The sequence below is a fragment of the Podarcis bocagei genome (assembly GCF_964188305.1).
Source record: "Podarcis bocagei genome assembly, chromosome: 3".
Classification (NCBI taxonomy): domain Eukaryota; kingdom Metazoa; phylum Chordata; class Lepidosauria; order Squamata; family Lacertidae; genus Podarcis; species Podarcis bocagei.
In genome coordinates this window covers 15,022,069-15,034,485 of record NC_138127.1, presented here as the reverse complement: position 1 = coordinate 15,034,485, position 12,417 = coordinate 15,022,069, and the positions used below count along the sequence as shown (strand labels likewise).

General features: G+C 41.8%; 1 protein-coding gene across 4 annotated transcripts in view; it reads left to right on the top strand.

Annotated features, from left to right (window-relative positions):
- Positions 1-12,122, top strand: part of LOC308584449 (uncharacterized protein) — a gene marked incomplete at its 5' end in the record, with an annotated part of 144,230 nt that extends 132,108 nt beyond the window's left edge. For 3 of the 4 annotated variants that reach the window (XR_014006802.1, XR_014006803.1, XR_014006804.1), the window contains one exon: positions 10,749-10,875. Coding sequence is in view for 1 of the 4 variants with exons in the window: in XM_081189251.1 (XP_081045377.1) it covers positions 10,749-10,880; positions 11,233-11,378 (278 nt within the window). Of the gene's footprint in view, positions 1-10,748; positions 10,881-11,232 lie in introns of those variants that run through there. The other variant, XM_081189251.1, reaches the window with a different exon arrangement.
- Between the last annotated feature and the right edge of the window lie 295 nt (positions 12,123-12,417).

Below are 12,417 nucleotides of genomic sequence, written 5' to 3'. Positions count from 1 at the left end.
AGGTAACAAGGGGTGGGGGTGGGGATTTATTTATTTATTTATTTACGGCTATTAGCCCATAAAGGGGGGTGGGGATGTTACACATCTACGAACATATTTTCAATGCTGGAGGACAGACTGCTTCTGGTGTGATCCCTTGGGGCACATTTCCCTGCAAGCCAGAAGGTGTCCGCTCAACTGCCAATGCTTCTGCCATGTAGATGTTCTTTTTCTGTCACCATTAAAAAATAGTAGAAAATGCAAAACCCAAAGAGTACCCAAAGTGAACTCCAAAACAAAAGAGGACACAGTATGTCTCAATATGCTGGAAAAAATGGCTTTTATTTTCTAAACAGCCCAACACATGTTGAGCAAATTATTGTTTAAAGGCCGCCTTCAGGGGATAGACTGGGGGAAAAACAGCCTTCAGAGATCTCTGTAGGATTTATCCCTCGTTCTCATTAATTGGTAACTAGTCAAAACACCTTGGACCATTTTGAAAATAAAATCTATGACTTTGCTGCACTAATGTGTACATACATAGCATTGGTGGAAACAGCTGTTTGTGTTCCAGTCCTTACTTTTCATTAGGTAAAAGCGCCTCAGTTTATTTTAAAAGAAGATTCGTAGTTTTAAATATCCTCTGTGGGTTGGTATTGGGAATCTAACAACAGGTGGGATGGGGAGCAGCCATCATGAAATGGAATGTGTGGACAATTTTATAATAGAGCTGATAGTAAGTTTTTCATACATAAACCTGGGACAAATCTAACGTTGGTTCCCTGCAAACCCTGGTTTGCAGATTGTGAGCCTACCTTGGAAGTGTTTGTTCTCTCTCCCTCTCTCCATCCTTGCTGTGCATTATGGTTTCATATTACAAATGTACTGCCAAAACCCATGGTTAGTGCAAACCATGATTTTCTCATAAATCCAATTCGAAACCATGGTTTAATCTGAATTTGCAAACCATGATTCAAAGGGAATCTCATTTCCATGAACCATAGTTTTGCTGCTGCACATGTACTGTGAAATCATGGCTAGTGGCGAGAAGAGAAACAATGGGAAATTGCTCTGGAGAAAAGGGGAAACTGGAATAAGAAGTTATTCCAGTAAGTGATCCCTGATGTGCAAGTCTGCAGGGAGCCAGTGCGATGCCTGCAATCTACTGTGTATTAGATTTTGATTTTTTTTCCTCAAAAGGACCTTATAAAACCTTTATTTTGCCATCCCCAGAATTCTCATCTCTTTATAGGCTGCTAGGCTCCTGCTTTGCCATCATATTTATATAGCTAATGGAGGTTAAAAGAGCCAGCTGGATACATTAATTTGACAGTAATTACTGATAACCTTGCGATCAGTTCACAGGAGAGCCGTATGAATCAGCCAGGAAAAACAAAACATTGTCCTAAATAGCAAGATTATATTTTTCAGAGGAAAAGTGTTTCAGATATGGATGTCTTCCCTCATCTCCTGCCTCAGTCTAACAACTTTCTTTGACTCTTGAGCTGGGGAAAAACCCAGCACGTGGCCAGTCTATGATGTATATGTACATGTAAACATCAGAAATATGGAATATTTCTCAGGTACAGTTACTAGTGAGGTCCTCAATAACTATTCTATTTACATCTCTTGGGCAGGAAAATGTTGCCCAACTTACGGAACTCACTGCCACAAAATGTGTTGGTGGTTTCTGTTAGTTGGCTTTAAAAGGGGGGGAAAATCAAAGAAATTTAGAGAGGTTAGTTCTATCAGCAGCTATTAGACACCAGAGTTAAATACGACTTCAATTTCCTGAAGCAGTATACCTTAAAAGGCCAGGTATTGAGGATAGGGGGTAGGGTGCTGTACACATAGAGGCCTGTAGCTTAGTGGTGCAGCACATCATGCATGTAAAAGATTCAGGTAGGGTTTGGAGAGGCCCCCTGTGTGAAACCCTGGAGGGTCCTGTCTATTCCGTTTAGAGACGATACTGAGCTTGATGGGTTAAATATTGGATTGTATTTAATGTGCATAGGTGGGTCGGATCAGAACCATACTGTGCAAGCAGGGTGAATTTAGCCCTTCCCCCCTTGCTGTGGTCAGAGTGAAGATTACTGCACTCCCAAAGGAATTTGCCTATGGAGGGAAACTCCTGGTCGGGCCTCCCGTGGGACAATGGACTAAAAAGCACATTTGATATAATTATGCATTATGTCTGGGTTGGTCCCAAGGAAGGTGATGGTACAAACTCAGAATTCCACAGTTGCATTCCATTAAGATAGTTGGGTATCAGTCAACAGTTGAGGACCACGAACCTACATGCTCCCTTGGGATCTAGGATGTTCTGAATCCAGCTGACATTTAGAGTTAAGTCCCTTTTTATTTAAATGCCATACCTTACAAGCTGAATTTAATCGTGCAGTCAAAGTCAGGAGGCAAGCTATTATGAAAGCATGCGCCGAATAAAAATATAGAAATAGGCTTTCGTTAGACGTGTTTTTATAACGAAGGATTCTACTTGAGCAATTGACTCACATTACAACCGGGAGATTATGCCATTGTAATGCCAGTGGAACATATTGTATTCAATATGGAGCCTTCAACGACCTGTGGGCTGATGGGAGTTGTAGTCCAAAAACTTTGGGGGCACCAGGTTGATGAAAGCTGCTATGTGTTCGATTCATGAGGGGAGGAGGAAACGCACAACGTAGATAATCAGAAAATGGGGGGGAAATGACAGGCAGTTGTAATGTCAAAGAGTTTTGAAACAGACTTGTTTTTTCTTACCTGTAACCAGCTGGCTTTTATTTTTAGAAAGTGGGGAAATAAATGTCTCTCGTTTTCTTGGTGTAATTTCCAGAGGTCGGGGGAAGGCAACCTTTCTGTTAAAGTGCATCGCACTCTTCTGAAATTATCCTCCCTCTGGCTTACGAGAGGAACAGAGTGTAGCCTTTGATTCACCAAGGGGGGGTCAAACAAGCCATTAGCTGCTTCTAACCCTGCTGAACTGCAGTTGGCCCTCAGAGCTGTTACAGTGATGAACAGAATCAGCTCCCCTCATCAGGAGGGCAGCTTGATATCAGGAGAAAACAGACCCAGCTATTGCACCATTGTCAATTCTGCCAATGTTATCCAAAGCCTGTTTATACCAAAGGCCTTTCTCCCCTGGCAGTGAATAACACAAGGTTCATTTCAAGCAATTCATTTCACTTTCTTGGTGATTGCAGAGATTTATTTTTCATAACAAAAATATGAGATAAATGTGTCTTGGCACTTAAATTTTAAAATAATCTTCCTACTCTTGAGTATGTCACATGATCCTTGTTTATTTTAGGCTATAGCACTTGCACAACATTAATTTAACAGTTCTCTTTCCAAGTTTTGGGGTTTTTTAGACCTGATTGTGGTGACTTTTTTGCAGGTGGGGATAAAATTTAGTTTCAGCCTTTCTGATGCGGACATGCAAGTTGCTATTAAGGATTTTTAGGACTGAGGGCTCCCATGCCTTTTAAACTTTATTTGAAGGTTCAGCTAGTGAGCAATTCCCCCTTGAATAGCCACTCTTTGAATTGCCCCATGTCAGTTTCTTTTTCTGGCGTGTGTGTGTGTGTTTTATTATCACACATTTCTGTTGTAATAAATTTCTTCTCATGGAATTTTTATTTTCTTTCTAAATTGCAAAATGGAGCAATCCTCCCCAATAAAAGACAAGGAAATTAGAAGGAAAAGAGACAATGTTTTAGAGTATAAAAACAGTAGAAGAGCCCTGCTGTATGAGCTGAGAGCAAAGGCTTATCTAGTCCAGTACAGTGATACCTCAGGTTAAGTACTTAATTCGTTCCGGAGGTCCGTTCTTAACCTGAAACTGTTCTTAACCTGAAGCACCACTTTAGCTAATGGGACCTCCTGCTGCTGCCGCACTGCCGGAGCACGATTTCTGTTCTCATCCTGAAGCAAAGTTCTTAACCCGAGGTACTATTTCTGGGTTAGCGGAGTCTGTAACCTGAAGCATATGTAACCTGAAGTGTATGTATCCTCTTATCACAGTGGCCAAACCAGATGCCCATGGGAAGCCTGTAAGTGAAAAAGAAGAAGTTGTTGAGCTATTTTTAAGGGAAATCGCCCAAAACGACACTGCCGACATGTGTTGCCATACATCTGGATTTTCCTGGACATTTTAGCTCAGGCATAGGCAAACTCGGCCCTCCAGAGGTTTTGAGACTACAACTCCCATCATCCCTGACCACTGGTCCTTTTAGCTAGAGATGATGGGAATTGTAGTTCCAAAACATCTGGAGGGCCAGAGTTTGCCTATGCCTGTTTTAGCTATTTCCACCTGGACACTGTTTCCGATGGGTATGTCAGGGAAATTCTGGACATGGGGCAACTCTACAAGCAAGACTTAAGTGCAACAACTCTACTCAGCAGCTATTCCCAGCAGCTAGTATTCAGTGATGTAGGTAGAATATTTAATGTAGATTACTCTGGTGTTTTTGTGTTTTTTTAAATATATATCTATATCTATGCCTGGAAGCAATGGTTCCCCTCTCTTGCATGCTAGGGGTTATTTAAGAATTCCATAGTAGCAACTGCAGTTTATCTTTGCTAATGGTTTTATAATCTCTAGGAGCTGCTTGGCTTTGGTTATAGATTTCATGGGAGCTGCATAACATAGTTAGCCTGTCATCTCCCTAGAACTGGACAGTTTACAAGAGAATGGATTGAGCAATCATTTTGAGTGTGCAAAAGATTCCCATCGGTCACCAGAAAAATCTTGCGTCTCTTCAGATCACTCTGGATTTGTCTGGGGTTTTGTTTTTCCTTTTAAAAAAAATATGAAATAGAAATGAATCAACTCTGGAGGAATAAAACCATCTCTCCTCAGAGCAGTTAAAAGCCAGGCAACAAAAGAATTATAGCTTTGCTGTATCCTGCAGTGCCTTGTTTGATGGATCTTTCAAGGCCACTGTTGGTAACGCCAAGTAACCGGCAATCCATTTCTTTTTCTGGTTTGTTATGAAGACATAACTTGAATATACAGTACTCTGTGAGTGTTTCTTTCCCCTCTCTCTTTATGTCGGGAAAGTGGGAGAGAGGAGCAACCAGAGCGGATGGTGCCCACAGCATTACTCCAGGGCTTTTTGGGAAATCAAAATGGCTGCGTTCCTTTTTTAAAGGAAAAGGTCCACCTATGACCGGGGTGTCTGTGTGCACCTTGGGATGCTTCGTTGAGGAAATGTTAAGAGCAGAAGTTGGCCCTGGTGGGTCACCATACATGGCTGGTTTGGTTAGAATTATTAAATTTACACTCTCCATTATCATTTCCCACCCAAAAAAGTTCTGAAGTGATCAACAGAGGCAAAGAGAGAGAGTATGTACTGTGGTGGATTGTAAACTTTCTAAACCCGCTGTGCATATTTTACTAGAGATAGCTTCTTAAATTTGGTAGCTTTTTACCAGAGACAACTACGGTATGTTGACGACTAGGATCACAGTCTACTCTGTACCATCCAACCCCTATATAAAGGCAAGCTATTACAAACGTACTTGGTGATTTAAAAAATAAATAAGAAGGATGGCATATTCTGCATGGCTAGGTGGGTACCAGGCAATCAAACTATTTATAGTATTGTATAAATTAACATATTTATATCCTTAAAAAAAAAGCCAGGCATACAACAACCCTGTGAATTAATTAATTCATTATGTTTATTTATAAGGTTTCTAGGCCCCTTTATAGGACAGTGTCCCAACAGCACAGTCCAATCTCTTGTCTCCAATGAGCGGTGCAGGAGATTCCAGGATCTTGGCATTTAACCCGGGTTTGTGTTTCCTTCAGGAATGAGGCATAACAGAGACTATAGTGTCTGTATGATGTATGGTTTATTTGAACATATATACAGACTTCCGGGTTAGCGCGATCGACTAATGGCGGATTCCCTCTGAGCTCCAGAGGGAATCGGCTCCGTAGGATCGGGTCTTGCCGCTGCGGCGACGCGGGGACCCTTAAAAATCACAGGCGGGGAAGCCTGTGAACCTGGTGACTCGGCGGGCACCATTTGCGCCCCCCCGACCCGTGAAGGAGCCTTTTTAAAGGCTTCGGAATGGGAGACGGGGTGAGCGGCGCGGTGCTGTGAGTCGACTGCTTCTCCTACGGAGTGAAGCCGCATGCCATGGTCGGAGAGCGCTGACTTCTTCTTGTGAATAATTGGACCCTAAAGCAGCAACCCGTGAGTAGTACGGAAATTGGACTTTCAAAGGAAATTTTTTTGTTGAATTAGGCACGATCGGGGAAGGCGTAAACAGGAAGTCTGTCTCCCCGTCTTATAAATAAACTAAAGCAAGGACTAACTAACTAAGGTCGAGAGGATTTTTTCCTTCTTATTGGGTAAAAGATATTAATTTCACGATTTGGCAGTTTAAGTAATTTTACTGGAGGACAAGAGTCAATTTTTGGAGCTGAAGTGTCACACACACACACACACCCGGACCTGGGAGTGATCCGCGAGAAAGCCTGTTGGAGAGATATTGAAGAGCTTGACAGCTGTCAAACTAGCTGTCAAGACGGAAAAAGCGATCTCTGTTTTCTGTCTCTGCTGGATATATTTGTTACAATTTGGTTATATTTTGTTGAAAACAAGGAAGAACCGATACAAACTAACTTGATTTTTGGATTTGAACTGGATGGAATACTAAGTAACCAAGATCCCTCTAGAGGGGGTTTTGGGATATTACAGGAATGGCTGAAGGAGGGAAAACTCAAGCTAAATTGGACAGAATTTTCTTTCTCTTGGGAAAGTTACAAGGCCAAATTGATGTTTTGGCTACTAACATTGCAACCCTGGACTTAACAGTAAACAAGTGCATTGAATTTGATAAGGACTTGATCCAGGAAGCTCATGCAGCTGGACAAGAGGAAAAAGTTGAGAACTTTGAGAACTTTTCACATCTATGACGCTGACAAGAGTACCACTTCAGCTCTATAAGGGAGCTGCTCCATGATGCAGAGAACTCTGGACATGTTTAGGCCATAAACCCTTTCCTGTATTGCAGAGTTTTTTTTCAATTTTGGGTCAGTCGTATCATCCATGACCATTGGGCTAAGCTGTCTGGGGATGATGGGGTTTGTCATCTAATGATATCTGAGGTCCCAGAGTGGAAGAATGCTGACATTTGTAGGATATATTAGGGAGGGAGAAGGACAGCATACCGAAGACAGCCAAGTTAGTCAGGGCATGGATACCAATAGCACATTGTTCTTGGGGAGGTTTTTTGCAAAAAAAGAAAAAAAAGCAGTTAAAATAACCACATTGCACACAATCAGGAATATGTCAAGAAAGAACCATTAAATGCCTTTTCATTTTCTATCCTCTGACGTACAGCTGACCTAAGTTCTATATTTCTGAATTGCATGCTGCTATTTAATTTATTTATTTTTTTAGTTGAAGGACTGTGCGTATTACAGTGGTACCTCAGGTTAAGTACTTAATTCGTTCCAGAGGTCCGTTCTTAACCTGAAACTGTTCTTAACCTGAAGCACCACTTTAGCTAATGGGGCCTCCTGCTGCCACTGCGCCGCCGGAGCACTATTTCTGTTCTTATCCTGAAGCAAAGTTCTTGACCTGAAGCACTATTTCTGGGCTAGCGGAGTCTGTAACCTGAAGTGTATGTAACCTGAAGTGTATGTAACCTGAGGTACCACTGTAGTAACAAATAGGTCAGATTTGAGATCGAGCTCACTTACTTTCAAACTCAAACAAGACAGGCTCAAAATGAGGGCCACTTTATGCATTACAGTGGTACCTCGGGTTAAGTACTTAATTTGTTCTGGAGGTCCGTTCTTAACCTGAAACTGTTCTTAACCTGAAGCACCACTTTAGCTAATGGAGCCTCCTGCTGCCACTGCGCCGCCGCTGCACAATTTCTGTTCTCATCCTGAAGCAAAGTTCTTAATCCGAGGTAATATTTCTTGGTTAGCAGAGTCTGTAACCTGAAGCATATGTAACCTGAAGCATATGTAACCTGAAGCGTATGTAACCCGAGGTACCACTGTATCTGTTTGGCACAATGTACACGCCGAGGACTTTCCCTTTCAGATCTTTAAAAACAAAACATCACCTAAACCATTCCTGATATCTCAGCTGATTTCACATTTGCTATATGTATTTCCTTTTCTACTTCAGATTTTGTTGCGGAGGAACATGTCACTGTGCGATACCTAGAGAATTTTTACAGGCACCTAACTTGTTGGTAATAGTTAAATAAATGGGATTTAAAAGTATGCATTACTGTACTTTGAAATATTGCTAGCCTGGCTTTCCACTAATGGGTCTTGAAAGGTGGTTAATGAAATAATTATTATGGGGGAACTTTAGAAAATACTTCTGTCACCCCTGCCACCCAAAGACTTTGCACAAAAATGAGCTGAGGGCTTTGTCAGGCAACTGCCAAAGGAGAGTTAAGTGTTTATTGGAAATAAATGAGATGGTGACATCCCTTTCACAGTTTCCTCTGTTGCAAATAGGGCTCATATGTTGTTCGCTATCTGAGCAGATTGCACTGTATTGGAAGCATATAGGAGTTTTGATTCCTGTCCTTTACAGTTCAATACAGCATATCTATTTTCGCTTCACTTAATGGGTTTGAATGAGGTTCACCATTTCTCAGGGGGGAAGTAGGAGGTTTTTTTCTTCTTCAGCAAACACTACATGATTCGAGAACATATAAGCAGAATAATTTGTTGCAAAATAAGAAGGTCTTAGGTCAAGTCAGTCTTTTTGCAGAGTGGTAGATGTACTCTGGGCTTTTCCGTAGTAATTTATGCTGACTCAGTGAGAGCTAGGCCTCAGTTGGAGAGCATTTCTTTCAATACTGAATGTGCTAAAATAAAAATCAGTTCAGTTCCTGTGCGTTTGTGTTGGCCTTAAGCCATGACAAAACTCAAGAATACAAAAATATATTCAACTACCTCAGCTGCAAGGTATATGGAATTGCAAAATCACGCAAGTTTTGGAAGGTGCAGAAGTGCCTTTAAATGTGAACTGAATCGTATTTCTTATACTTCCCTAGTAACGGCTTGAACAGGGGGAAGAGGGTGACTGCTATGGGTAGGGCGAGGTGTAATAACACTAAGTGCGATCCAGTTGAGGCAACTTTGTGATTACAAAACCCAGATATTAATTCATAAACATGAGGACAAAGCTATAAGGCCCATAACGAATAGGGTGTGCTAACTAGTTTGCCCCAGTAGTACCAGTGCCTCTCCTTGGAATCTATAATACGATAAGTAATTTTCCCAGTTAGCCTTCAGATGATTTGAATAACGTCTAATAATGGATTTCCCCCCCAAGTGCTGAAGATGTTCCCCTTGGAGACAGACTGCTAATTAGCCCCCTATTTTTACTCTGGCTGAAAGTTAAAAATTGCTTTGCCCTTTCCGTTAGCATTTTATCTTATCTTCTTTTCTCTTCTTTTTACTTTTCACTCTCTGCTTTCCCAGCTTTCTGGATCCAGAACTATAGCTTCCTTCAGTTGCAAATGAATAAGAGCAGATCCTCCTTCACAGTGGAGCAGTTTAATTGACATCAGCACTTTGGTCAAATCCACATCATACATTTAAAGCACTTTTATGTTACACCACTTTGACAATCATGACTCCCCCACCAAAAAAATAAATAAATCCTGGGAACTGTAGTTTGTTGAGGTTGCTGGAAACTATAGCTCTGTGAGGGGGTCTCCTAACAACTCCTGGCAGCCTTCACAAACAGTTCCCAGGATTCTTTGGGGGAAGCCAGGATTGTAAACGTGGTATTGGAGTGCTTTGAATTTATGGTATGAATATGACCACAGTGTTCATGACTAAAGACACAGTCTATTTGCTCTCCTATGCAAATAATTCCTCACTAAAATGGCTGGGATTTGCACTTGCAGACCTTAGAAGGGACATAATCATAGAACTGTAGAGTTGGAAAGGACCACTAGGGTCCAAGCCCTTGCAGGTCTCAGGCTCTGCCAACTGAGCTATCCCAGAAGTCTGCAGAATGTCAGGAGGTTTATCCATAATATGTTTCTCCATACATTTGTCAGGGCTGGTATAGTCCTCACATGGTGGAGAAGTGGCCTTGGTACCCTCTTCCCATCAGCCATGTAGCAAATGTCTACTAGGAATTGAGTATTCCACCATGAGCAGCTAGTTGCATGGTAGAGTTGGCAGAAATCTGGTCCTCAAAAAAAAGGGGGGGGGAGTGGAAAGATTGCACAAATAGAATGGTAACAGCGATGTTGCCGTTCTCTCCAGCTCTCATTTTGGTAGCTGAGTTTTATTATCTAAGGGCAACCAACATGGTATCCTCCATTTATTGTTGGGCTCCAATTTAAGGTTGCCAGATTTTTTTCAATGCATCTAGAGACACTTTTCAACTTCAGTAGAAATGATAGGATTTTGTGAGGGGACTGATTTGTAAATCTGGGGACTGTCCCCCAGAAACGGGGATGTCTGGTAACCTTACTCCAATTCCCATAAATTTCACTCAGAGCAGATCTCCCCCAGGGAGCATATTCCCCAAAGGCCTGGGGAGACCGGAGGGACATCGCTATGCCTGACAACAATTCCTAATTATTAGATTCTTTTGCCCCATTTTTGTGCCTGCCAAACAGCCGTGTCATGCTTATAATATTTTATTCTCTTGTTAATTATGCTGTTTTAAATGTGCATTTTATATTTGGCTTAACTTAGCAATGTTTTCTTTCGAAATGTTTAAGATTTTGTTTTTGTTTTTTGTTAACTGCAGCCCATTGGAAGCCGCAGAAGCCATGTCAGACATTTGGGTGCCAAAGAACATTTGCAAACCGTAACACTCACTTCCGGGTTTGTGGCATTCAGGAGCCAAAACATTCGACTTGCAAGACGTTCAGGATCCAAGGTACGACTGTATCATACTGATGGCTGTATCAAGGGCAAGGGCTGTGGTTCAGTGGTAGAGCATCTGCTTTGCATCCATGAAATATACTCGGAGTCGAGAGTGGATTTCAGCTCATAGTGGTGAGGAGAAATGGAAGTTCCCCCAGAATGTCTGCTTTATATACATTATTTACACAATGGGCCCCACGCGATTGGCTAATTCCGGGATTCTCCTGTAGGCCAATCAGGTTGCGGATTCCCTTCCACCTGGAGCTGGATTGGGTAGCTCCTGAGGACCAATCAGCCTGCTGCATTCTGGATCCTATTGTTCTAGGACCAATCAGACTACTGCATTCTGAATCCTATTGTTCTAGGACCAATCAGATGGCTGCATTTTGGATCCTATTCGACTCAGTACATAACAATGCAGAAGATGCCAGGTTCAACCCCTGACATTTCTGGGAAGGTACGGGAATATACCTTCTTGGAAAACCTGGAAAGCTGCTGCCAATCAATGTAGACAATACTCAGCTAGGTGGACCCAATGGTGTGACCCTGATACAAGGCAGCTTTCTATGTTACCAAACAGACCAGGAATTAGGGTTGAAGAGATAAGCCCATGAGCACGGCTGTATTCCGAAACTTCACTCCTGAGACCTGGCCATAATTTACCAAAATGTTGACTAAATTGTACGTTTGCAGTGTGGGTGGAGCTTTGTAGTGCCATAAATGCCCTCAACAAGACTGAAGTGAGGCTGGTTCCCGCAAAAAGAATGCTCTGGGAAATTCAGACTCAAAGCATTTGTTTAGAGGTCGTCTGAGGGGATTTCTGCCCTCTTACAAGTCCCAAAGGTACAATTTAGTGCCATTTGCAAGACTCTGTTCTTGGCACCTTTCAGCCTAAGGGAATTGTGAGAACTTCACAGTCTATGTGGAAGCAATTGTTTCTCAGGTGGCTAGAGAAAGGTTAGAATTTGTTTAAAGCCACATCAGAGGATGGGATTTTAGCCAAGGAGAAAAGGACAGACTGTCCCTCTAAACTAAGCATCAAGAGCCTTAAAGGTTCACAAAAGCAGCTTTCGTTCACAACCCACTGCAGTTTTTAAAGAGAAATGAACAAGTCTGGATCTGGGATATTGTTGTAATAAGGAAGTGTTTAATACAGTCATTACAGCTATGCAGAACTGCTTATTCAAAGTAAGTTATATAATACTTATCCGGAATTATTCACAAAGGGGCATTTACTGAGCTTTTGGTAATATGTATTTTTTAAAAAAATAAAAATATAATAATCTAATCAATCATTTAAGTGATGAAGCCATTAAAAGCCACATGGTTGATCAACCATCGTGTCCTAATCTTAATTCTACTGCTTTGCAAAACACATCCCCAAAATGCTCTCAACAGCAACTTGCCACATTCAGTTTTAAGAAGTGCAATCCTTATAACCACTTACCTAGGAGTAAGGCCTGTGAAATTTATTGGGATTTACTTCTGAGTAGACGTGTCAGGGATGCAGGTGGCGCTGTGGGTTAAACCACAGAGCCTAGGACTTACCG